Consider the following 23,670-nt stretch of genomic DNA (forward strand, 5'->3'; position numbering starts at 1 on the left):
CCACAATTTAGTTTCTAGGGCTGTCGATGTTGTGGAGAGGTTAAATGCACAGTGGATGAGAAAATGCTTGAACGAAATCATCAAGTTGTCATGGTCGTAGTCATACATAAATATTGTCATAGACAATCGCCATCATGCGGAGTTTCGGTTCAAGGGCAACACCTCTTCCAGCATAAGGATCAGCCTCTCACCGCTTTCTAGCAGCCAGGACCACTCCAGAGGCTCCATATTGCGGCTATTCTGGTTGCGCCGGATCTCTTCCTGCGCCTTATCCGCCCGGGCTTGAATCCCCTGCATCAGTGCTTCTCTGAGAGACGGACTCGGCGACAATGTGTTGTCGTTGGCTAGCAGAATGATCATTGACTCGAGCAAAATGGATATCTTGGCATTGTCGGCAGTACTGGCTGTGGCGGCCCCGAACGGTAGAAAGCATTGCTCAAGCTTGGCCTGAGTGAGATACAGCTCCTCAGAACCCGGAGCAGCGCTCTCGATCATCTCCCACATGAGCTTTTCGCAGAGAGTGCTTTGCGTTGCTGGACAAAAGCCCGGAAGAACATATGGACTCACGATGGCTTGAAAAACCGGGAGCGGAAGAGGTCGAATATTCTCCACGAACAGGTGGTAGAGGTCGTTCAGAGAAATGAAATCATTTGGAAGTTGGTCAGATACAAATGATAAGACATTAAGAAGCCGCTGGCGCAGAGCGAGCGAGTTGTGTCCCCCTAGATTAGACACGCTGAGGCGTTGAGTGCGAACGACTTTTTCTGCATCTTCAGTGCTCTCTACAGCATTCATGTCATCCGACGGATCCGCTGCATTCCTGGTCCCTCGCCTAGTGCGCTTTGACCGTCGCGTTTTGGATGAGGGTGATGCGGGCCGAGATGGGTCTTTGTTCGTATCTGTAGCAGTGTTCTCTTCGTCCGTGGCGTCACCGCGCGACAAGTAATCCCCATATTCGTCTTTATCAATGTTGACCTCGACCTCCCTTTTCTTGGTATTCTTCGCGGCCTTGTCGCGTTTGAGCGGCTTTAGCTCCTTGCTAAACACTTCCCGAAACTCGCTTACAGAAGTCGGGCCGCCATCCGCAAAGATAGATCTCAGGATACGACGGTTTCGCCCAAATCCCGGGGTGCCTGTCACGATGTACTGGAAAATAAGGCTTTCCCGTAAAACGGCACGACCGTCATCCATCTTCGAGCCTCTTTTTTCCTTCCCTTTGGCCTGGCCTGGGGGAGCGTCATCCTGGGACTTCTTCTTCTCAAGTTGTTGCTCTGTAAATATCTTCACCCGCTCGTCCCAGTCATCGTTGATCACCTCACACATATACTGCAGCCAGACCTGCCATCGTTCCCATCTCTCAGGGTGCAGCACGGAGCAATTAAAGGCCCAACCGACCGCATGCCAGAAATCTGTAGCACGAGACCACAAGGACGCAGACTGGCCCAAATCGAGATTCAGAGGCTTGGTATCATCGCTTGCCAGCTCGGTGGAAGCATGGGTGTCGTCCACGGCACGGCGCCGGCCGCCATGACGCGAAGTTTCAAAATGTGTGAAGGAGAAGGCAATGCCAAATTTAGCCTCCCGAGGCCCTATTAGGGTGTTTGTGAGGCGGAGGAGGCGCAACGCTACAATCGCAGCCTCTTTTTCTTCTGCGGACCTGGCGCGTGTCGTGGTCGATGGGTGAACGAGGAAGGTGGCTGCGAGTGCGAGATGCTGCGGGCATGGAGATATCACTTTTCCCGAGGTAACAGTTCCAGAAGTGAGAGTGGTTAGCAGGAGGTTCAGTGCTTGGGTGTCTGACGTTCGCGATAGGAAGTCGTTAGCAAGGCGACTTTGTTCTCGTGGGGTGGGGTACACGAACAGAGCTTCTCCTCAAAGAAAATGCCTGTATGCTGGACCAATTCAAACGGGAGTGGCTTGAGCGCGCGATACGAGCTGTCGTCCGCGGTGCCCATGGCCGGCTCAGGGAAGGAAGAGGTCACGGTGGAAGAAGCTGAACTGGATATGGAAACCCTTATCGATAAGAGCGCGGAGGTATATTGTCACGTGATGTATACAAACAAATAACGAGAGGCGCAATCCTAACTACACTGGAAGGGGATACAATGCTGTAAGTGACCTTTCTGATGAATAACTCGGCCATATCACCGCCTTTTGTGTTGTTGGCGCTTGCAGGGTTGTTAAATGAAGGTTATACAACCTATCACACGTTAACTAACCGTGCGGGGCATTGCTGCGTCCAGCTGAGTCCTAGGGGGTTTATAATGAGACCTTTCACCAGAAAGACATTGACAATCATAAATAACCAAATATGGCAGCTCAGATCACCGATCAGGGTCTGACTCTGCTCTATTCACTTCCCGGCGAGACCGAATCTCAGTCTCCATCAACAGTCAAGTGAGTTGTCGCCAATTAGCACAGACACAGTCCCATTCTAACAGGCTATACCGTGAACGCATCATCTTCATTCATGGTCTTGGTGGTGGCCCACAAAAGACATGGAAGTACTTTGTTTGCTGAGAATCACTCTCAGAGACTACAAGGCCAGGTTATTATTGCACATGCATATGGATCCAACGGCCAGTTTGACAAGGCAATCCCGATTTGGCAAAAATTTCATCTTTTCTGAAATTTGGATAAATACTGAGACATGTGTCCTAGACAACGTTCATCGCTATTTTTAGCGTCAGGCGTTGGTGGTCCGAAGTAATTATGTATACGCCGACCTATTCTAAGTAACATCTAGCAAAGGCACTCTATGTTGGGAACAAGGAGAGATTTGCTACCAGATCAGCCCTACCCACTATGTACATGCTTGTCTCAATAGATGATGCACTGGGGCCAAGACAAGATGGTAAGGTTCGATCTCGCGCAATGATGCAATGGGACCCGCCGGAAAAGAAGCCAAGACCCCAACAACAAAGACAGGCGGCAGCCAAGTAATACAGGGCTGGCAGTGCCAACCATAGTTATTACAAGCTACAGAGTAAACGGACAGATAATGGTTAGAGCGACCGAAAGAGCGAATACAAGATTAAGAAATGCAAGGCTTGAATATTGAGAGATCTAGACAGGGAGCGGATGGACTGAGGTAAAGGACCGGGTTCTTGGAAGCGTGTCAGTGCCACGCATCCATTATTGCTGCGACTCCACCGGCCTCACAATGCAAGGGGCTTTTTTTTGTTCCCTCGGTCTTGCGGAGACAAGGACGAAAGGAAAGCCGAGCGTGCTCAAGGAGCAAAAAAGACCGAGAGACACCAACATAGAGAGTCAGAGAAAAATTAAAAAACAAATTAACACGAAGAAGGTTACAGTAAAAACTATGACTCCTCCGGTATGTCGGAAAATAGACCTATTCGCAACCGGTGGGACTGCAAGGCAGCAGGTCAGCGGATTGAACATCATTCAGACAGAGAAGAGCACTCACGAAAGGAAGTTTCGGGATCACGACCCCCAGCGTGGCTAGGAAGTTGATGGTGAAGTAGGTGAGGTCGTAGTGGGTGTAGTGGGTGCTGAGGAGGAAGAGAACGATGGGCACGCAGAGCAAGAACTTCTTCGCGGGCGTGTACTGGTCGCCATTATCGATCTGCTCCCACATATTGAGATTATCGTAGGCACCGGCGTTGAATTCGAAGGGGATGCCCCGCACCCAGTGGAACATGAGAAATGAGCCGAACATGTAGCTGATGTTGGTGAGGGTCCACGAGGTCTCCTGGGAGACACCTGGCATGATATCGTAAAGAATCTTGAGGGCGGCGATGAGGACGAAGTGGATGGTCCAGGCACCTGTACGAAAGTCCAGGTTAGTATTCGGTCGGTTTTCCGTGGTGCTTTGCCGGATGGCCAGGTCATCCAGCTCAACCGATGCGGTGCATCACTCACCCTTGGCATTCACCCAATTCGCGTTCAAATTAGGCAAGGCGGCCTGGTCGCTGGTGTGTTCGATGGACTCGGGAGGTTCCTGGTAAATGAGGCTGCTGGAGCGTCGCCGCCGGCCCTGCTTGGATTGGGACATGGAGTTCGGGCTCAACCGCTGCTGGCCAGTGCCAACCTCCGGAGGGAAGGAGATGGCACGGGGAACCAGCAGGGACGACACCTTGGCGGAATTGTCGGAAGCCAGCGTGACTGATTTTGGGAGGAGGGATATTGGGGGGGGAGGGAGAGGTCGGGGGGAAGAAGAGGAAAAGGAGCGTGGGGATGATGAGGTTAGCTGACTGGGTGATGGAGAGGCCGAGAGCCGGGGCGGTCACGGTAGGCTGGGGGGGTCTGGCCGAGAGAGGGCCCAACAAATAAGATATGACTAGAACTGGGTTGGGAGGAAGAAGATTCTTTATCTTCTGGACACGATGCAGGAGAAAAGAAGAAGATGAAGAATGAGGATGATTGAGGCCTCAAAGCACGTGCTCTAGGAAGCGGACGGCGTTTGATTCCCCAGTATGGATAGGGTTATAATGATATTTTGATTCGATATAATTATCTAAGTAGGCTCCCAGGTTCTTAATTACTGTTTTGGATTTCGATATTTATTTATTTACCAGAATTGCGACCCTGGGTAGTATTTCCAGCACTTCTGCCGTTATGGCCTGCGTGCCGCCCCGTAAAATTTATCGGTGGTTGAGGAATCTCGGCGCTTCATCTCTTTCTCCTCCCATTACGTTCCACCAGCACCACCGCCGATGCCCGACCTGTCCGACGAAGACGCTGACTCGCGAACAGCCGCGGTAGGCGCGCAGCGTGTCCGCTCAAACCCCCAGTCTGCGGTCTCATCGCGCCACGGATCGCATGACAGCCTCCGTCCCGCCAAGAAGCGGCGCAGAAATGGCCGTGAGGGCGACCGCGAGGTAGTCGACTTTGTTCCTCGGGGTGCAGCCTTCAGTGCCAATTCCCTGGCAGTCGATCCCGACAGCACCTCCAGCTCCGGATCTAGCTCAGAGTCGAGCGATGACGATGACAACGACGATGAAGACTCGGACACCCAAGCACCTGCAAACCCCCATGCTGGAAATACGGCTCCGGCTATTAGCTGGAACCAGGGGAGGAAAACTGCGGTGCGGACAACCTTGGGCAAGCGGACGGCTCAGCCGGACAATGACAAGAGTGCATCGGCGGATCAATTCAATACAGTGAATGGCGCATACTGGGGCACTCGCAGTGCGTCTGTTTCGTCAGCAGGGAATGATACAGAGATGAAAGACCAACCCCAGGAAAACGGCGAATTGGAAGACGGCGAGGTCGATCCTGATAGCGATTCCGCGGACTCGGTGTCCTCGGACCCGGAAGCTGATGATTCCATCATGCTGAACACCGAGCCACTAGACTCCACAGACGGGCCCACGGATTACACTCATCCTCTAGTCCTTGATCGAGGACATCCCAATGGGAAGCCTTCTGCGCCGGCGCTGGGTATCGAATCTACGCACACAACACCTCGGTCAAAGGAAGAAGCATTCCAGCACCTTTCGCGCAAGTATCCTACTGTGCCAACTACTCTGATGGACTTGGACAAGGCGGACCTGGAGCTTCACGCCAAGTATCTGTTTTTCGATCGGGACATTCACGATATCGATCTGAACCTGCCAATCACCTGTATCGAGTGTCTGCGAGAGGGCCATCTGGCCGAGGTGTGTCCAACCAAAGAGGTAGGAATTTCCCTGTCCCCATATGCGCTAGGACGATTGACTGACCAGTGACAAGTGTGTCCATTGTGGTCTCTGGAACCAGCACCAAAGCACATCATGTCCCACATGGCGCAGATGCCAACGGTGTCGAGAACGCGGTCACGACGAAAATCAGTGCTCGTCGGCCCTGAAAAGCTCGGCCGCAGAAGTTCCCTGTGATCTGTGCGGCTCGTCTGCCCACCTGGAACTGCAGTGCGACTACCTATGGAAGTATCCCTCCCTCGACCTCTCCTCCAACGCCGTCTCGGTCTCCCTCTCCTGCGCCTACTGCGCCAGCTCGAAACACCTCATTGGCGATTGCCCATCTCTCTCCCGACCAATTACAACATCCTCATTTACCCTCACGGGTACCGATCCCAAATCAATCAATAATCTTAACTCCCGCCCTGTCCTCCAACGCGGTGGTCCTGTCGGCAGAGGGCCACGCGGGATGGGACCCCGTGGACGCGGCGGCCGTGGCGGCCCACGATCTCCGTCTCCAGACAGCGACGACGACAATATGTTCCGCTCAGATCGACGACCGCCGCCTGCTGGGCCGCGCGGGAGAGGCCGCGGGAATATTCGTATTGGAAGCGTTGGTTTCAATAACCGCAACTTCGGTGGCGGTGGTGGTCCCCCACCATCCAGGGGAGGAGGTCGTGGTCGCGGGCCTCCACGGGGCGGCGGAGGTGGTGGTGGCAGAGGACGCAGAGGGAAATGATGGTGCTGATAAATTCCCTTCACGTTGGTTCATTGACAAGACCGGACCTTTTGAATTACCAATGGTAGATTATCATTGGGGCTCTAGCTTGCGTGTGTCAACGCTACTGTACAATACCTCTTCCATGATTCCATGACCCCCAAAAGAACAAGACTTGCAATACACCACTGATCAGTGTTGAAGCAAAAATACACCCATGGTCAATGCCAATCGTCCAAGAAATGTAGCGATATGCAGTTTCGTTCAGTTCTATATACCCGATCCAATCTCAGCAACATCGGATTTGTTGCCCTCCATGGCCATCCCTCCCTTCACACCCACAAATCCCCGTTCAAGGATATCAACCAAGTCATCCAGTCGACTGATACAGAGATCCGTATGCGCATGCTCTTGCAGGTGCACGTTATGGTCATTTAACAGCAACACCGTTGCCGCGCCAGCAGTGTGACCGGCCGTCATATCATCGATGCTGTCTCCAACCTACATACCAGGAAGCAGTCAGTCAGCTGCGTCTATCCTGTCTGGAATTGGGAGGAAGCGATAGAAACTGATACTCACCATAATCAAATTCTCCGCTCGATTCGAAAGACCCCATCCCTGCGCGATGTGCAGAATACCCGCGGGATCAGGCTTGGGGATGATGTCAGGCGTGTCGCGAGTGATGATCGGGACGAAGGTATGACTCGGGAGGTGGCTTTGGATTAAATGCATCACAGGTGCTCTGAGGTAGATGTCAATTGATATTTGCCGACAGTCTCATATCTTGAGTGAATGCATACTCGAAATTTCGGGTGCACAGCGCCCGCTTCAGTCCACGCGACTGGAGATATTCCATTAGCCGCACAAGACCGGGCTGAGGCTGCTGATCTAGCATGGCGCGCCGCTCGACGGCTTGGATTTTTGAGACGGCTGCGGCGCGCTCTTCTGTTGTTGGGATGTCGCGGATGTGTTGGAGGATGTCGATTGAGCGGTCGATGCCCAAGGCGGATCTAGAAGGTGGTTAGTACGATACTTCCTGTGTGTGTTCATTTGGCAATCATTCAGACCCACGTTATGGCAGCGGAGGAATTGTATAGACTTACCTCATTTCAGCGAACATATGATTCTGGGGAAGGCTTTCATTAATGTCAGTCCAGGGTTCTTATAGATCACTATGTAGAGAAATATAGATATAGCGGATTAACCACTACCAAAGTAAGAGGTGGCGGCTAATGGACCACCGATGGTGAACCCAGCATCTGGTTCCGAGCGTGATGATACAAAACAATCCTCAGAGAGAAAGACTTACCATAAAGTACCATCCACATCAAACACAATCCCCTTCAGCGGCGGCGCATCGGATGCCCGAGCGGGATCGAGTGGCGCGAACCTCCGCGGGCGGAGATGGGAGCATTTCGCTGCCGAGGCCATGATAGACGAGGGAATGGACCGTAGGGGTGAAAGAGATGGCCGCATGAATAAATAACGAGGCAAGTATATAGACAGACGGAGGGCTGTGGTCGACACGTAGTAGTACTGCGTTGAGGAAGTCAGGATGAAGTTGAGGTAAAGTCAATCAAGTGGAGTTCGCGCCTTCCTCGTTTGGGCCGTTTAGTGCCGGTCGATCTACTTCCACTCGACAACGACTGTTTCTCTGTTTCTCTCTCACCCACACTTCGAAATGGCAGGCCGACTCTTCCATTCCCTTCCCGGCTCGGTCACCGTCACTCTCTCCGAATCCATCTCCCTCATCGGCGCCCTGCTATACCTCCATCTCCTGCGCGGCCTCTCATACTTCGCCCAGCGAACCGGCGACTATACACAGTCAGGACAACCGCTCAAACAATCCATCGTCCACACAGAGAACAAGATTATTAAACTCTGTCTAGAAATCGTCCCAGCGTCAGCCTGCCGCGCCGTCCTCGTTGCCACAGGCCAACTGCATGAGGATTACCCCGGTCCAGTAATCCCAGTCAGCAATGGAGGCCGCTTTTCCAGCAATAATACCATGTTCCTGCACCCCTCATCCAGTGCCCCGTCCAGCGTCTCGCACAGCGGTACTTGTATGCAGCAGTGCTATCCCGAGTCAGCGGCTGAGCGTTCCGTTTCAACAGAGAACAATCACACTTTCCGCCTCGATCCCAGTACTACTGTTCCTCCCCCTCCCTCACGGAGCGGAGACGGAGAACAACCAAAGAATGGTTCTTTCTACGCCACTGTCCGGAAGTATATCTCTTCGCCTCACCTGTCCAGACCTTCTGTCGTGGTCACCCCGCCAACTCACCAGCAGAAAGAAGCGGGTATGCATTGGCCGGTTCCTCTCCCGCCACCCCCAAGCATGGCTTCAATCCTGCAACAGGCCGAAAGCGGCGACTGCGAGTGCGGACCCGTCTTCCATCTCTTCTCAGACCACGATCCGGAAACACCAGCGGCGCGCGAGTCCCCCGGCTCTTCACTGCGCACGTTCCACAGTGACCCCAGCCGTCCGTCGATGTCGTCGTGGGTTAGTACGAGTGACGACTCGTCGATGCTGCAGGTGAAGCGCTCGTCTAAGTATCGTTCGGTGGATAGCTATCCGGGCAAGTTTCCTGTTAGTGAGACAGGGGGTTTTGCTGCGCCGTGTTCTGTTCGAGGGAGGGGGGTTACTTCTGTGCGGCCGTTTTCTGATATGTAGTGTTAGGTGGTTTCTTGGTGGGGCGGGATGGTATGGTTATTCGGGGTGTTATTGTGGAGTTTGGATTGGGAGTTTCTTTCTCGACTTGACGTGTGGAGTTTTGTAGTTCTGTGGATCATGGATGGATGAGGGTGTTACTTCATAGACTAGGCACTGGTGTTGAAGAGCTATACTTTACTCATTATGAGAACTGTGGATACACTCTTTTAAGGACACGCTTTAGATGCATTGACCAGGTAGGAGGAATTGGTGCTACGTAGATCAGGACGAAATGCCTTGCGTCAGGAACCCACTAATTATCAACAACTTCTATGGTCCTATCTACAAAACAAAGTCTGTACTGAAGATGTAACATCAAGAGACTTCTCAAATATGTCAACGACGAAGAAAGATAGACACCAGACAAGATACATAACATAGATCACCCGCTCGTCCCCATGCCTATTAACAGAAAAGAAATGTAACTCAAAAAAGTTTTTGCACTCAGAAAAAGGGGCGGACGGGAAGGCAACGGCTAAAACACGAAGATGTACGGTCATCACTGTCATAAGAAACAAAAAATCGCTAGATAGGCAGATAGAAAGAAAGAGAGAGGAAAAAACACTCCAGGGTATTATCGATCATAACGCGGTGTGTTTTCAATAGTCGTCCTCATAGTCGATCTGCGTCGGACTACCTCGGTAGCGCGTGCGCTTGATATTGCTTGGGCTGTACGTGCCGCTGGAGTTCAGGGGACGAGGACCCGTTGGTTTGCGGGTTGGGGGTGTCGCTTGCTGGGAGACGGGGCGCATTGCGGAACTCTGATGGGATTGATATTAGTCTTGAATACCGTAAATCTGGATGGATGAAGTGGCATGACAAGGAATACATACCCGTGAAGTTATACGGTCTCCTCCATAAGCACCGGTCTCATCCTTCTGGACCTTGGGAGGTCGTTCAGGGATGAGAGGTCCTTCATCCTTGACCTTTGGGGGTCGGGGCGGTCCTGTGGCGCGAGAACTCGTCTCGGAAAAGCCCGTGTCCGAAATGGGAGACAGTCGACTGCCGCCGCTGACGCCGCTGTAGCGGTTCTGGTTTGGTTGGACTGCGGCCAGGATGGGATTTGAGCCTCCCCACTGCTCGGAGGTCGGGGACACAGGAGACCCGTACGTTTGAGCCTGGGACTCCAGGTGCGTCTGGAATCGGCCGGTGGGGCCCTGTCGCGGTTGAGGATGCTTGAGATCAAGGCTTCCTCGGTGTGCTCGATACTTGGGAGCCTCAGAGACCTGTGATGGCACCAACGGCGAAGGCGGACGGTTCTCCTGCTGCAGGTGGTCGTCCAATGTATACGTGGACCGGATGCGGTCGTCGCCGCGAGGATCGTAATGGTCAGCCTTATAGACATCGTCCGCGAGATCAGACCCAGAGCGAGACACCTCCGAGTAAGGACGTTCCTTTCGGCCTGGCTGCATGCTGCTCCGGAAGTTGTCGCTGAAGGTTGAAGCAGTGGTCTTGGACCAGCGAGAGATCTTGGGGAAGATCGACGAGCTGTTCGACTTGTGCTTCCGTGACTTATCGGCTGTTTGGGGAGTTGTCTCGGTGCTTCGAACACCCGAAGGCACTGGCTTCCGAGGAGGCGTGGAAAGCGGCAGTGGCAAAGATCCAGCTCTCTCATGACGAATTGGTTCTTGTACAGGAAGATGTTCAGTCATATAGACGTCGTCATCATCGAGCTCAACGTCCTCGTCGTCCTCCTGATGAACAGGACTAACCCGATCCGAATCTCTGCGCTGTCCATTGGTTGGTCGAGGGGTATTGGACAAATAATCAGCAGGGCTTTTTGTCGGAGTTGTCGCGCCAGGACCGGTTGGCTCATAGTCGTCCCGGTCAAGACCTGCCAAGCCAGCAGCACCATTGCGAGGGCCCAGGCCTTGCTCTGCCCGCAGCATCTCGACCTCCTCCAGTAGTTGTTCGAGCATGCCCTCAATCTTGGTCAAGTCATTGCCTGACTTGAGACTCAGTCCTTTGAGCGCACGCTTGAAGACACTCTTGCGCTTCGACTGCATATCTTCGCCATCTTCCATGTTCAGCCCACGGGACCTGGACCCACTGGGAGGCAAAGGCCGAGGTCCACCGAGTGCCTTTTGAGTGCGTTCGTGTTGCTTGTCGCTGGATTCCATGATAAGATCGTCTTGCTGAGCAATGAACTTCTTCATCTGCTCAAACGAAGTGCGCATTTCCGCTGCACTTCGGACCAGAGTGACAAGGATTTCGGTATCTCTTGCATTACGCTGCGCGTCACGAACGGTGAGCTGGAAGAGTGTGTCAGCAATTTCAGAATAATGAAACGGAGGAAGTCAACTTACATGATCCATAAGAGCAACGATGTCCTGGGACTGGATCCTCTCGATGCCTCTGCCGGTTGCGCTATCATAAAGAGGCAAGTCAACACCATGGGAGAAACCACTCAGGTGTCTCTGGTGACCGGGCACAAAAGCATCATCTGCCGAAGCAGGGCTGCCAAATGCATCCATACCCGCAGCATCCAGGCCGCCAACGCCTCGAGTGCCTTGCTTGGGAGTGCCGATGCTTGGAGACATGGGATTGGCAGCCGAAACATAGCCCTCATCCTTGACTCCCGGTGGCGTACCAAACAACTGTCGAGCCGCAGCATGGTCGTCTGGCCCATACACACCATCGTCACCAAAAATGTCTTTGGCGGTCTGATAGTATTCCGCATCGAGTCCTCGCTGCTGTTCGGAGCTCAGGTTCTTAAGCCCAGTGGCCTGGGCTGCAGCAGATTCATAGTAGGGAACTCGATCGGGGGAGCGAGAATCGTACGCCCAATGGTCTCTGCTTCGCTGGGTGACGTCGCCAATGGGACCCTGGATGATTGAGGGGTTCGTGTTTATTTCAGACTCGGAGTCTAGGCTGCGAGCTCCATCTCCCACCGGACTCTCCGTTCCACGGGCTGCAAGAGCTGCACCAGCACCAAGGAGAGCAGCCTCATCAAGTTCTTCGATAGACTGGGTAACACTCTGCGGGGGCGAGGTGGCTCCGATACGTCGTGGGAAGGAAGTATCATCGGGACTGGAAGCATCCTGGCGTTGTTTCAGGGGACTGCTACGGTACCCCTCGCTAGCTGGCTTCTCCGGACTGCGACTGACTCCTCGTTCCACCAGGTCGCTCTGCGACCGATTACCAGATTGGGTCGATGGCGATTCCAGGACAGAAGGTTCCATCAAGGAGGCAACGGCTGATTCGATTCCCACCGGATGGACAAACTCAGGGTTGGCTGCAGCACCGTCGGCGACATGTTGGCCCTCTTTGATCTTGTCAAGGTAGTGAACGTCGCTGTCGGCGTCAGTGAGCATGGAGTTTCTGGCGTCGTCGTCAGGGCCGTACATGCCCTCTTCCGAGGCTCGAAGTGACCGTTCAAAAGGGAAGGCAGGGCCCGCCTGGCCATCTTTAGCGAGGTTGGTGCTGGGTGCCGAGGAAAGGGAGCCGATGGAAAGCCGGGGCTCAATATCTCGCCGGCCTTCATAACCAGCCTGCTTCTCATGCTGGGCTTGATAATGCGTAACATGTGTCTCGGTGTGGTCGCTAGCAACGCTCTGGATTGGGCTCAAACCTCGACCAGGCCCCTCGTCAAAATATTTGCCCTCTGGCGTGTGATGTCCCGGCTGGGCAACATCGAGGAGATTGGCTGCTGCGGCTGCAGCAATGGCCCAATCACCACCATCAATGCCAGGGGACCCGCTCTTCGCACGCAAGTCACGGTCTGAGCCACTGTGAGTCGAGATGTTGTGAGACGACTGGTTGTTGTGACGCATACCCAGAGTATTAAGAGGTGCTCGGGTCGGAGTGCGGGATTTCGGAGACATTGAAAGCTGTCTTGGCGAACCTCGAAGGACCTCCTCCACCTGTGACTTCTTCTTACGAGGAGTGGGACTTTCTGTACGCTGGGAGAGGAGAGAGTCGCGGGTCAATTCCGAATCGATTTCGCTGCGCATGGGCATGGGAGGCACTTTGTGTTTCTGGAAGACCAGCTCGGTCTCGTCGAAGCTTCCACTGCTCTTCCGAGAGCCGCTCTTCTTCCTCCGGCGTTCCTTCTTATCAAGACTGGATTTGGAGTCGTGATGGTTCAGTGCAGCTGCCGTCAGAGCCGTAGCCACGAGCCCAGCAGCATGAGCATCGCGAAGACCTTTGCTCCGCTGTCGTCGAATTTTGTCACTCTCAGTGAGCTCAGGTCGATTGGCCACCTTCAGGTATGCGGGATCAGACATCTCGCTGCCTCTGCTCAATTTGCGCTCCTTGCTTCGGATAGAGTCGCCCGCAAGGATGATGCCTTCATCTTTGCTGTTCCTGTTCAAGACAACCTTCGGTTTCATGACATCCGGTGCGCTCGCATGTTTCGAGAGGCGTCGGCCCAACTCATCTCTGGAACTGGTAGACGAATAGGATGTTGTCATTTCGCGGTCAAACCTGGACTTGTTCGACATGACCTTCTGATCTTTCTTGAGCTCTTTGAGCTCGGGCAGAATCAATCTTCGGATGGCATCCTCGACCGTTTCGAGTAGCTTCGGGTTGTTGATGGAGGACTTGGAGGCACCGGATCGAATCGAGTACTGGTCGGATCTGCGGTTTGAGGAGACCGCAGATGTGCTCAAAAGACTCGACTCGGCACTGGGGACGATGTCTTCATCCTTGTGTGCATGGCGTCGTCGACGGGATAGCTTTGGTTCAGCTTCCAAGTAATCCTTGTTGCCGCTCTTGGTTCGGTGCTTGCCGCTGGAGGCTTCTTGAGGCGATCCGCTGAGCTTTTCCGCTGCTAGGTGCGCAATCCGCTCTGTGCTCAGGCTGCGGCTTCTTTGTCGAGATGGCGTCTTGAGCAATCCCTTGTCTTCGCGGGGCGAACCTCGCTCGAGGCTCTGGCTGCGTTTCCGTCGCGGACCGGCCGACGAGGCGCCTTCCAGCATGCTGTCTGGGGGCATGGTCGAGACGTCCGAGGTGACAGGCATGTATCTGGTGTCACGCGAGACAGTGGAAAGCTCGCTTCCCTGGTCTCTGTTGTTGACAAATTCGATCTCGACTGGCGGACGCCGAGGGGAGGACTGGTCGCCCTCTTCCACGGCAGAATTGGAGGAGCTGACGCTCTGGTCATCCGCCTCGTACAGCTTCTTCTGCTTGGACGATGGCGTCAGCGAGATACGCCGGGTGTATGACGGTTTTCGACTGGAGCCGGACTCCGTTATCTGGATGTGCTCTCGGCGGTCCTTGGACTTCCTAGCGGATGAGGGTGTGACCCGAACTCGCACACTGGGACGGGAGACCACAGCGCCTGATCCTTTGCCGCCCTCGAAGTACTCGATCAGCAGAGAGGTCTGCGAGTCCCGGTGCGAGTGAGACAGCTTGGAGTCGTCGCGGTCCCGATGGCGACGAGTGGAGACCGTAACCGGGCTGCCGTCGTCTGGGATAGAGTACGACGTCTTGTCTGTGCGGCGAGAAAGGTCAGTTGCTAAGTCTGTACCCTCAGCGCTGTCGCCGGTATCGATAATAGACTCCGTGGGAGCAGGTAGGATCGGTTTGCGGGTGTCGACCCCCATGATGGAGACGGCGTCTTCAGGCCCACAATCGCATGCTCTGTTGCAGCCGATAGAGGGGGGATGCAGGAGGGTTGGTCCCGGGCTGGTCGACACGAGGTGCGGTGTGTGGAGGGGGGGAGAGGGAGGGAGAAGACGGGTTGAGAGGATCCCCGGGGGTATTGAGATTTAACGGGAGTTGAGGCGTACCAGCGCAAGCACCTGAATGGTGTAGAGAAGAGATGAAAATGACAGATAGGGGAGAGGCGAGAGGAAAAAGCAACGTCGGTCTGGGGGGGACGAACGAGCAGGTGCGCCGATCCCTCACATTCAATGAGACCAGACGATTGGGCCGGGGCTGGGGGAGGGAAGGAGGGAAGAAAGAAAGAACAGAGACGCGAGGGATAGAGACGGAGAGAAAGAAGGAGGGATGGATGAATGCATGAAAGCTTGAGGGTCCAACTGCCCAGCCTCCAGGCAGGGAAAAGAAGATGGCTGGATGCGCTGGCACCCGAGGTAGCGGGCAGGTTCCTGGGGGCGGGGCCCACCATACAAAGAGTACCTGAACAGTACTTGTGATGGTAAACAAACGGGATCTGCTGCGGTTCCGTGGTTCGCTGGCCGGAGTCGGTCTACTACACAGGGCTTTCTGACTATCCGCTCCCACTACAACTGAATCCCGACACTGACACAGCCCGTCACACCGCATGCCCCCGTCCGACCCGCACCAACCAAGAACCGGTTCGTCGCGGTCGCCCGGGCGACCGTCCATCAATTGGCCCCAGCGCCTGCCAACTCATCACAGTGATGATTTTGGGGCTGGCGCGTGTCACGTGGGAGATATCCTCGTGCCCACATGGCTTTATTCTACGAAGTATGTATGTGTGCAGGAATGTCGGATAGGTTGTACAGACTTCCATTATACTCAAATATCCATGAAACGCCGCAAAGAAAATGCTTTTGGTGACTCAATCATCATACTTCCGCTTGAACTTCAGCCCCTTGTGGTTCGGCTGGCTGCCGTACGTGCGCCGGCCCTGCTGCTGCTGCTTCTTGTCCCGGCTCAGGCTAGCACCCAGCTGGATGTCGATCCGCGGCGGCGTAGAGAACCCAAAGCCCTTGGCCACCTTCACCAAGTCCAGCTTGTGCACATCGAACACCGACCGCAGCGAGTGGGAGGCGTACGCCTGGAGGTACGACCGGTATCCCTCCTTGGCCGACTAAACGGAGTAATTAGTATTGTAAAAAGCCAAGACAAATCCAAACGTACCTTGTTAAGATAGTAGTTCTGGCCGATCAGCTTCTCCAGTTGAGACTGCACGTTGACAATCTTCGACGCGGGGAACTCAAACTCGACGACGGGCACGCGGGCTTCCTTCAGGTGCTTCAGGAACCCAACCTCGGACGGCTGCAGGAACATCAGGCTGCGGCCCTTGCCGTCGGCACCGCGGGCGGTTCGTCCGACTCGGTGGATGTAGTCACGGGGATCATCGGGGGGATCGAACTGGATGATCCAGTCGACGGCGGGGATCTATCATCAAGAAATGAGCAAGCGTTCAGAAGAAGAAAGGGGGGGGACGCGGGAAACGAACATCCAAGCCACGAGCGGCGACGTCGGTACAAATCAGAGTGCCTTGCTTGGCGTTGCAAAATTCGAAAAAGGTGTTGGTGCGCTTTTGCTGCTTCTGTTTCCCGTGCAACTCCAGAACGGGCAGGTCAATGTAGTTCAGGAGCTCGGCGTGGTACTTGACACAGTTGCAGCTCGAGAAGAAGACAATGATCTTCTTCTTCAGGTTACGCTTGAGGAACGAAAACAGGAGCAAAAAGCGCTTGTCGGCCTCGCAGACCACGTAGCCTTGCTCCAAGCCTTCCACGGTGCTGTGTTCCTTGCGGTGGTCGACGTTGATGTACAACGGACCGGGTCGCAGGGATATCCGCGCCAGATCCTCGACCTTGGTGGTCTGAGTGGCAGAGAACAACATGGTCTGGCGTTCCTCCGACGGTAGAATCTTCACGATCTGTCGCATCTCATCCTCGAATCCGACCTCCAGAATCCGATCCGCCTCATCGATGACCAGGGTCTTGAGGTTCTTGAACACGAATCCCTGTGTGTTTTGCAGATGATCAAGAAGACGGCCGGGAGTGGCAATGATAAGGTTGACACCCTTGACCAACTTGTCTGCCTCAGCCCGTCGGTTGGCACCTCCGATGACAATTCCATACGTTTGCGAGTGGTGCGCCATAAGTTCTCGGGCAACTCCAAAAATCTGGAGCGCCAGTTCACGGGTAGGAGAGACCACAATGACACCAGTACCATTCCGAGGCTTGAATCGCAGTGCGCTCAGCATTTCCACGGCAGGAATCAAGAACGACAGAGTCTTTCCAGAACCCGTCTTGGCCGCACCAAGAACATCCCGTCCTGCCAGCAGTGGAGGAATAGTACGCTGCTGGATCTCGGTCATTGTCTCGAATCCCATATCGTTGATCGCCTGCATGGTCTTCTCCGAAAGATTCAGCTCCGTGAATTTCTGCAGCTCGGCGCCCGTCTGAGGAAGGGTAACGTCATTCATGGCAGGAAGATCCGAAGCAGCGCCATTTCCATTCGCTGAGACTTCCTCCTCCTCGTCGCTGGCCTCTGCCTGCTCCTCGGCGTGCTCGTCATCATCGCTTTCGTCGTCGCTAGGCGATTGGCTCACTTTGCGCTTTTTGGCCGACTTGTCAACCGCAGCCTTTGTGACAGGCGCAGTAGTTTTCTTCACGGTCGCGGGTGAGCTTGCATCGGTCTCGGTCGCCGGCTTCGGGGCATCATCTGTCGCAGGTTTTGCGGCGTGCTTTCTCTTCCGCTTCTTGGAGATCGACTTTGCGTCGACAGGGCCGGCCATTGTGGGATTTAGTCCGGCAATGGAGTAATATGGTCAAATGAACCAGGTGATAATGCAAAAAGTCGGGTGTGTGGAGGAAATTGCCTCGCTCAAGTCGATCGCGAATCGAAAGTCCAGGCGGAACAACTTTTTTTTTTCGCTGGCAAAACTCCACATCACGTGCTGATAGGAAGATTATATTTCATGCCTGGCTTTAGGGGTGTCAAATATGGGATTTTTACAGTGGATCAAATTCGGGTAAATATCAGATTATTTTCACAATTAACACGAAGGTTTGGTGATTTTTGATCCTTTAAAACAACTTATTACATTGAAGAGCACCCTATTGTGCATTAAATCGTTTCCAACACAAGTATTCATCTGGCTTATCCACCCTATCTTACGGAACGTTGAATGAAGAAGTACAAAGCACCGGTGTTAAAATTAAAAGGCTCTACTTGAAAATTATCACTTTAAGTGTTTGTATGAACGGAATGGTTTATACTCGGCGGACTTAAACATGCTGATCATAGGTCGCCACGATATATATATTGCAGCAATATATGCAGGCCCCTCATCTGCATGACTCCTTTCACTTTACGATAGGAATGAAAAACGGCCCCGTGACCCAAGCTATATATGCTAAAAGACAATTTGGCAAAAGAACATCAATCAACGGACCTGACACTCTCTAGCCATTCCTCCCAGGTCGCTCCCAGCTGACCATAACCTCATCCGTCCTCTCGATGCCTGCAGCCCCCCGAACAATAGTCTCATCACTAGCATTGTTTGTTTTATGCTGCATAGGTGGTTTCTGGTAAGATATCTTCGGTTCGATGGCTGAGATGTCATTGCCATATTTCGAAAGTCTGCCGTATTTTCGACCACTGCCATAAAGGGGCAATTTGTAGGATGTGTTACCAGAGGAGCCGTTCTGGCTATCCTTGCCGTACCTGAGGCGAAGGTAGAGAGGACGCAGAACGGGAATTGATGAGCACATGATCGTGACACAGCTTTCCGTAGCGGACCAGATGAGCATTGGCACTGTATCATCTTGAGTTGGGTTAGCTCCACCACTGTTGGTAAGGGTCGAGGGAACATACAGATATACTCAGATGCATTCAAGCCTCCCAGAGCGACGGTGCGGACGATGCCACATATTCCAGCGCTAGAGTATTCCCGTCAGATGTCTGCCCAAGTGAGTGGGGGTGGGTGTATTTAGTCTTACAAGACCCCAAGACTAAGACCACAGGCAACGGTGATCTTCTCTTTGCGCTTCATGTTGAGATCCCAGATAACGAACCATGGGAGAATCGCAAAAGCAAAGTCGGCGGCGACAAACCACGCTAGAAGATGACAGGCTTAGCTTTTATGGACCCAATCCGCGGCAGCGTAGCGGCACTCACATCCCACAGTGAAACCAACCTTCGAAAAGTCGAGCCAGCATGTTCCTTTGACAGTTGGATTCCAAGTCTTCTGCACTGGCAAGCACTGTATTACAACAGTAATGCTGGCGAACAATGTGATGACAATGGTGGCCGCAAGGAAACTCCAAATGAACCAAATCTGGATCTTATTTCGCACAATTCGAAGGAGGAAGACGCCGACGGCACATTTGCCGACACCGATCACCATTAGACCAGCCACTTGGCTAAACACTTCATATTTGACAGCTGTGAAGTAGGTGGCTGGATCACCGACTTGTGCGTAGAGTCTTCCTAGGCCATAAACACTCGACACGGTGACGAAGACAGTGTAAGTGATATGGAGAACCTTCAGCACATTAGTCTTTCCAAATGCAATATGGAGTTGCGGTTGTTGATCTCACAAGGGCAATAAGAACCAGATAATCATCAGCGCCAACAGAGTTAAGAATCTGTTTTCGCGTATAGAGCCGTAGCGCCACGAAGACAATAACGATAACGACCTCCACCCAAAGGACTGCATTGGTCATGGGCCCTAAGCCGCCGTATGCGCTCATGTTGGAAGCAATGGCAATAATTTCACGGTTAGAAAGAAAGAGTTTTCCGTGGTGGAGGAAAAGAGGGCTCACCAAGACGAGAAGATGCCGCCTTGGATGTATTATTATAGAAGATCTCATGTCCTGTACATTGAACAATATCAGCTCCTGCCGCCGATCCAAAGCAAAAGTACACTATACCGTTCTAATTTGACATGTCAGTTAGAGCCAGGCTGCGAAGGACTCAAGCAACCCCTTCGTCAATCCTGGGATATCAAGTCTAGCCCCGTCGGCTTACTTCCCCGAAAGCTGTCACCGCCGGTTATGGTAATGATGTGCCAGAGACACGAGCACCTCGTGCCTGTCGGTGCCTCGTGCCTGTCAGCCAGTGCATATCCTTTTAAGGTAACGTTGGCTGTAGTCTGCGTACAGCTCCCCAGAGAGTCGGCTAGGGGTCATAACGGGCCCGCAACAGATTCAGGAGTACACAATAGTTGAATTACCTCCCTGCCATGGTCGTCTAGTCTGCTTGAACTACTATAGACTCGAGCAAACCCTAGGAAATCAAACAACCCCCCCTTGTCCGAGGCGAAGTATATTAATTGGAGTTTAGCATTACTCCCGGTAGAGGTGTCAAGGATCAACATGCCTGTTTGAACTATCTGAAACTAGAGTAACCCTGTGAAATGACACTATTACCTCCACTTGTCCGAAGCAAAAGTACAGTAATTAGGGGTTTGAGCATTGTCCTCTGTAGAGCCGACAAGGATCTAACAAGGGCATTTCAAGCCACAGCCCCACCACCAGAAGCTCTTCTGACAGGAAACGTGCGATGATAATACCAGAGTCTAGAGGGGGTCCTCGGACTAATATAAGACAATTCAACCACTGACATTGCACAGTTCCGCCTGCGGGTCCTAGCTCTAACGGCCAAGGGGTATTTCTGCAGCTAAAGTCGCTCGCAATATTTGATACATCAACTAACCGGTCACCTTCCCCATTGAGTCCAAAGGAGCACACATCGTCGGCCGTCTTGTTGTGATGGGTGGCAAATGAAATTGAGAGATCTGTGAATCAGTAGAAACCAGCAGTTCATGCTGTTGGCGTTCAACTCAAGGTAGCCTGCCAGGATGTTTACTCCTCCCCACTCGGTCCTTGTTCCTCGATGTCTAGACTTGCGTTGGAATAGCCGAAGGACGACCCAGTTTCCCGGATAGGGATAACTAGGCACAATTCACTTTTCGCTCGGGGGTAAACTTCCGGAATCCGAGAATAGCAGTTGCTACAATAATCTTCGTTGATAAGGCTGCCTGTAGAGAAGCTCTCCACCTCTTAAGGTCGACAGTGAACCCAATGGCTCGTGAGAATGGGCTCTGGTTAAGCTACCGCCCCGAGTACTCACATATTAACGCACGTATATCCCACCTCGTGGAGCGCGGCTAAGACACGAACTCTTCACATTAAGGCTCCCGGGGCAAACGTTTTAGGAAAGACATGTCCCCGAGGAAGCAATTGACAGCTCCAATTTACGCTATAAATTGACAGCTCTAATGGCGCTGACACACCGGCGCCGCTTGGCGGGGTTTAAGTTTTATGGAGGGCTGTGCGTTTTGTATTGGCGAGGGCTCGGCTTTCAAAAGTACCGTTAGCTTCTCCTGGATACCCTAATAATGTAAACGATTTGCCATTAAGTTAAAGGAACCCCTCTGAACATCACTACCCTTGAATTAACCTGTAGTGGAAGGTCAAATCTTAGCATATATATCGTAGCTCATGCCTTTGTGGTTGAATATGATATTTTTCTTCCTCTGAACCTAAGAATTCAAGATTGGAACTTCAATATGCCTGCTCAAACTAAAGAAATTATTGCCGCTCTTGATGCTGTTCAGCCCGACGCGTTTGGCGGCAACGAAATCGAACGGCTACAAGTACGCGCCGCTGCACGTCGACTGCTTGCCAGGGTGGAATCCCCCTATGAGCGCGCTTGGGGCTTCTGCTTTGAACATCCTGTCGTCTTTGCCGCACTGCAGACATGCATCGACTTGGGCCTGTGGAAATCCTGGACTGGCCTTGGAGGTGGTGAGCAGAATCTCGACGAGCTGGTCAAGTTGACGTCTCCCAACATCGATACAAACCTGCTGCGTAAGCCTTTATCCTCACACTAGCATGTTTAGTGAAGGCTCACGAAGCGTGTACAGGTCGGCTCTTCCGCTTACTGGCAGCTTTCAATGTGGTCGAGGAGACAGCAGAAGACAAATTCAAGCCGACTCCGTTCTCGTACGCTATCGGCGATGAGAGTACCAAGGTTCGCGCCTCTCTTCAAGCTGCGTAAGTATACTCCGAGCTATCAGGCCCATCTGCCACATTGACATTTTGACCAGAACAAACCAATACATTGCGGCTGGTCATAACCTGCCGGCATACCTAGCCAAGATCTCCTACAAGGAACCTACAGATGTTAATGTGAACAACCACTCGGACAGTGACCCGGACGGTCTCAACTTCTTTGGACGGTTGCAGAAAAGCCCCGCTTACTTCGAATCTTTCACCGGTCATATGGAGGCATGGACAGCATGGAAGACTCCGTGGACTAAGGTCTACGATACAAACAGACTGCTGGATGGTGCCAAGTTGGACAATGGTTCTGCATTCGTGGTTGATGTCGGTGGAAACACCGGGATCGATATTTCCTATGTGCATGCCAAGCATCCGGATATTCCTGCCGGATCGCTAGTCTTGCAAGACCTTCCAGAAGTGATCGCCAATGCTCAGGTCAATAAAAAGATCACAGCTATGGCCCATGACTTTTTCTTGCCGCAACCTGTGAAAGGTAAGTGACAGCTTGGTTTTGAAAATCGGGTCTGCCTGCTAATACCCAACACCGCAGGGAGCCGTGCTTACTTTATGCACGCGGTTCTTCACGATTGGCCAGACGACAAAGCTAAGCAACTGCTAGAAAATACCAGAGATGCAATGGCAAAGGGATATTCCAAGCTCTTCGTCTATGATATTGTTCTTCCGCCAACAGGAGCGAGCATTAGCCAAACTACAATGGACGTGAACATGATGTCGCTACTGTCAGCTTCCGAGCGGACCCAAGGTGCGTGGGAGAGGCTGTTAACCGATGCTGGCTTTAAAATTGTCAACTTCTGGCCTGACCCTCAGGAGTATGAGATGGTCATTGAAGCTGAGGTCGCGGACGTTTCAAATGGTCACTGCAATTAGGTCTTAGAGAGACAGGTACAGAGAGCAGGTGTTACAAGCCCTACTGAGACAAACGTTAATATCTAATTTGTTCTTAAATCAATGTAACGGTTCTTACTTTAGGGCGACTCGCTATACTGTGCTCTAGACGTATATGCTCAGTGAGCGGCCCACCCTGTGACCTCAGAGCCGATGGCTACCCGAGGTGGCAGGTTTACCGTCACCAATATTACGATACAATTCAATTAGCTTGCAGAGGACATGAATTAGATAGCTTATTGACTTGTTTATTCGACCTCGTTAAGAAAATCCTATATTCAACATGGGAAAGAAACACAAGTGGGGGAGATCGTAGTGAGAAAAGCTTCATGCCCTCGATACTACGAACTACTCTATGATGTGGGGCAATGTCCACCCAGAAAGTGCAATTACCGACTACTGTATGTATGAACTCACTCCTTCAGTGGAAATTTTGGTGACCAGCATATCGCTGGAACCGCTGGAACGATAGAATCATTAACTGAGACAGATTATTCTTTGGCCATTGGACCTTCTCCACTCATAGTATCTGAATCTCGCTTATCCAATAGAAGGCGGTTCTCACTAAGACAATAATGCCAAGTTAGGCATTCCGTTTTGCTCAGCCACAGATGTTCTAGTTAAAGTTAGTTACAGGAGCATCGAACTATTATTAATGCTGCTCGGTGGGGAGTGGTGGCCCAAGTTGATCCGGGCCGAGCTAGGGGTACAGTCAGCGACACCGAATTTTCAGAGCCAAAAATAACCCGTGAGCACCCATGGGTCAGATGCTGAGGTCAGTCCCCTGATCCATGCTCCGATCATGCGACCACCTCGGGACTGCTATACCCAAGATACAAAGGGATCATTTTCATGGTGTGAAGACCCTCCATACGGTGTTGCTGTCCGACCACGGAGCCCGACGTCATGACGCGCACTCTCCGCCGCGGATCATCGCCCCTCGTAAGTTAGTGGTGTATTCGATGTTCTATACGCAGGTATCGTCGTGTCTCTAGAACGCCCGGTTGAATGGCC

General features: G+C 52.7%; 9 protein-coding genes across 9 annotated transcripts; 3 read left to right on the forward strand and 6 right to left on the reverse strand.

Annotated features, from left to right (window-relative positions):
* Window positions 1-132: 132 nt before the first annotated feature.
* On the reverse strand, window positions 133-1,955 carry N7510_009109 (uncharacterized protein; the record flags this gene model as incomplete). The annotated part of the gene is made up of 2 exons (XM_056981034.1): window positions 133-1,796; window positions 1,862-1,955. 2 exons carry the CDS (start codon window positions 1,953-1,955, stop codon window positions 133-135), a joined length of 1,758 nt encoding a protein of 585 aa, XP_056831243.1.
* A 1,365-nt stretch (window positions 1,956-3,320) lies between these two features.
* On the reverse strand, window positions 3,321-4,210 carry N7510_009110 (ORMDL family protein; the record flags this gene model as incomplete). The annotated part of the gene is made up of 3 exons (XM_056981035.1): window positions 3,321-3,371; window positions 3,428-3,786; window positions 3,883-4,210. Coding segments are annotated over 3 exons (738 nt in total), but the record flags the coding sequence as incomplete, so codon positions are not given.
* Window positions 4,211-4,676: 466 nt separating this feature from the next.
* On the forward strand, window positions 4,677-6,378 carry N7510_009111 (zinc knuckle domain protein; the record flags this gene model as incomplete). Its single annotated transcript, XM_056981036.1, has 2 exons — window positions 4,677-5,639; window positions 5,695-6,378. 2 exons carry the CDS (start codon window positions 4,677-4,679, stop codon window positions 6,376-6,378), a joined length of 1,647 nt encoding a protein of 548 aa, XP_056831245.1.
* Window positions 6,379-6,636: 258 nt separating this feature from the next.
* Window positions 6,637-7,833, reverse strand: N7510_009112 (putative haloacid dehalogenase-like hydrolase; the record flags this gene model as incomplete). The annotated part of the gene is made up of 5 exons (XM_056981037.1): window positions 6,637-6,858; window positions 6,937-7,099; window positions 7,158-7,367; window positions 7,461-7,493; window positions 7,667-7,833. Coding segments are annotated over 5 exons (795 nt in total), but the record flags the coding sequence as incomplete, so codon positions are not given.
* Window positions 7,834-8,038: 205 nt separating this feature from the next.
* N7510_009113 (uncharacterized protein) lies at window positions 8,039-9,031 on the forward strand (the record flags this gene model as incomplete). The annotated part of the gene is made up of 1 exon (XM_056981038.1): window positions 8,039-9,031. The coding sequence occupies one exon, from the start codon at window positions 8,039-8,041 to the stop codon at window positions 9,029-9,031; it is 993 nt and encodes a 330-aa protein (XP_056831247.1).
* Window positions 9,032-9,669: 638 nt separating this feature from the next.
* N7510_009114 (uncharacterized protein) lies at window positions 9,670-14,616 on the reverse strand (the record flags this gene model as incomplete). The annotated part of the gene is made up of 3 exons (XM_056981039.1): window positions 9,670-9,831; window positions 9,904-11,322; window positions 11,377-14,616. The coding sequence occupies 3 exons, from the start codon at window positions 14,614-14,616 to the stop codon at window positions 9,670-9,672; spliced, it is 4,821 nt and encodes a 1,606-aa protein (XP_056831248.1).
* Window positions 14,617-15,560: 944 nt separating this feature from the next.
* has1 (ATP-dependent RNA helicase HAS1) lies at window positions 15,561-17,474 on the reverse strand (the record flags this gene model as incomplete). The annotated part of the gene is made up of 3 exons (XM_056981040.1): window positions 15,561-15,812; window positions 15,863-16,123; window positions 16,185-17,474. The coding sequence occupies 3 exons, from the start codon at window positions 17,472-17,474 to the stop codon at window positions 15,561-15,563; spliced, it is 1,803 nt and encodes a 600-aa protein (XP_056831249.1).
* Window positions 17,475-18,144: 670 nt separating this feature from the next.
* Window positions 18,145-19,434, reverse strand: N7510_009116 (uncharacterized protein; the record flags this gene model as incomplete). Its single annotated transcript, XM_056981041.1, has 5 exons — window positions 18,145-18,506; window positions 18,557-18,621; window positions 18,682-18,799; window positions 18,860-19,226; window positions 19,282-19,434. 5 exons carry the CDS (start codon window positions 19,432-19,434, stop codon window positions 18,145-18,147), a joined length of 1,065 nt encoding a protein of 354 aa, XP_056831250.1.
* Window positions 19,435-21,254: 1,820 nt separating this feature from the next.
* On the forward strand, window positions 21,255-22,638 carry N7510_009117 (S-adenosyl-L-methionine-dependent methyltransferase; the record flags this gene model as incomplete). The annotated part of the gene is made up of 4 exons (XM_056981042.1): window positions 21,255-21,555; window positions 21,612-21,741; window positions 21,795-22,243; window positions 22,301-22,638. The coding sequence occupies 4 exons, from the start codon at window positions 21,255-21,257 to the stop codon at window positions 22,636-22,638; spliced, it is 1,218 nt and encodes a 405-aa protein (XP_056831251.1).
* Window positions 22,639-23,670: the final 1,032 nt, after the last annotated feature.

The sequence above is a fragment of the Penicillium lagena genome, assembly GCF_028827675.1.
Source record: "Penicillium lagena strain IBT 129212 chromosome Unknown utg000006l_segment0_segment0, whole genome shotgun sequence".
NCBI lineage: Eukaryota > Fungi > Ascomycota > Eurotiomycetes > Eurotiales > Aspergillaceae > Penicillium > Penicillium lagena.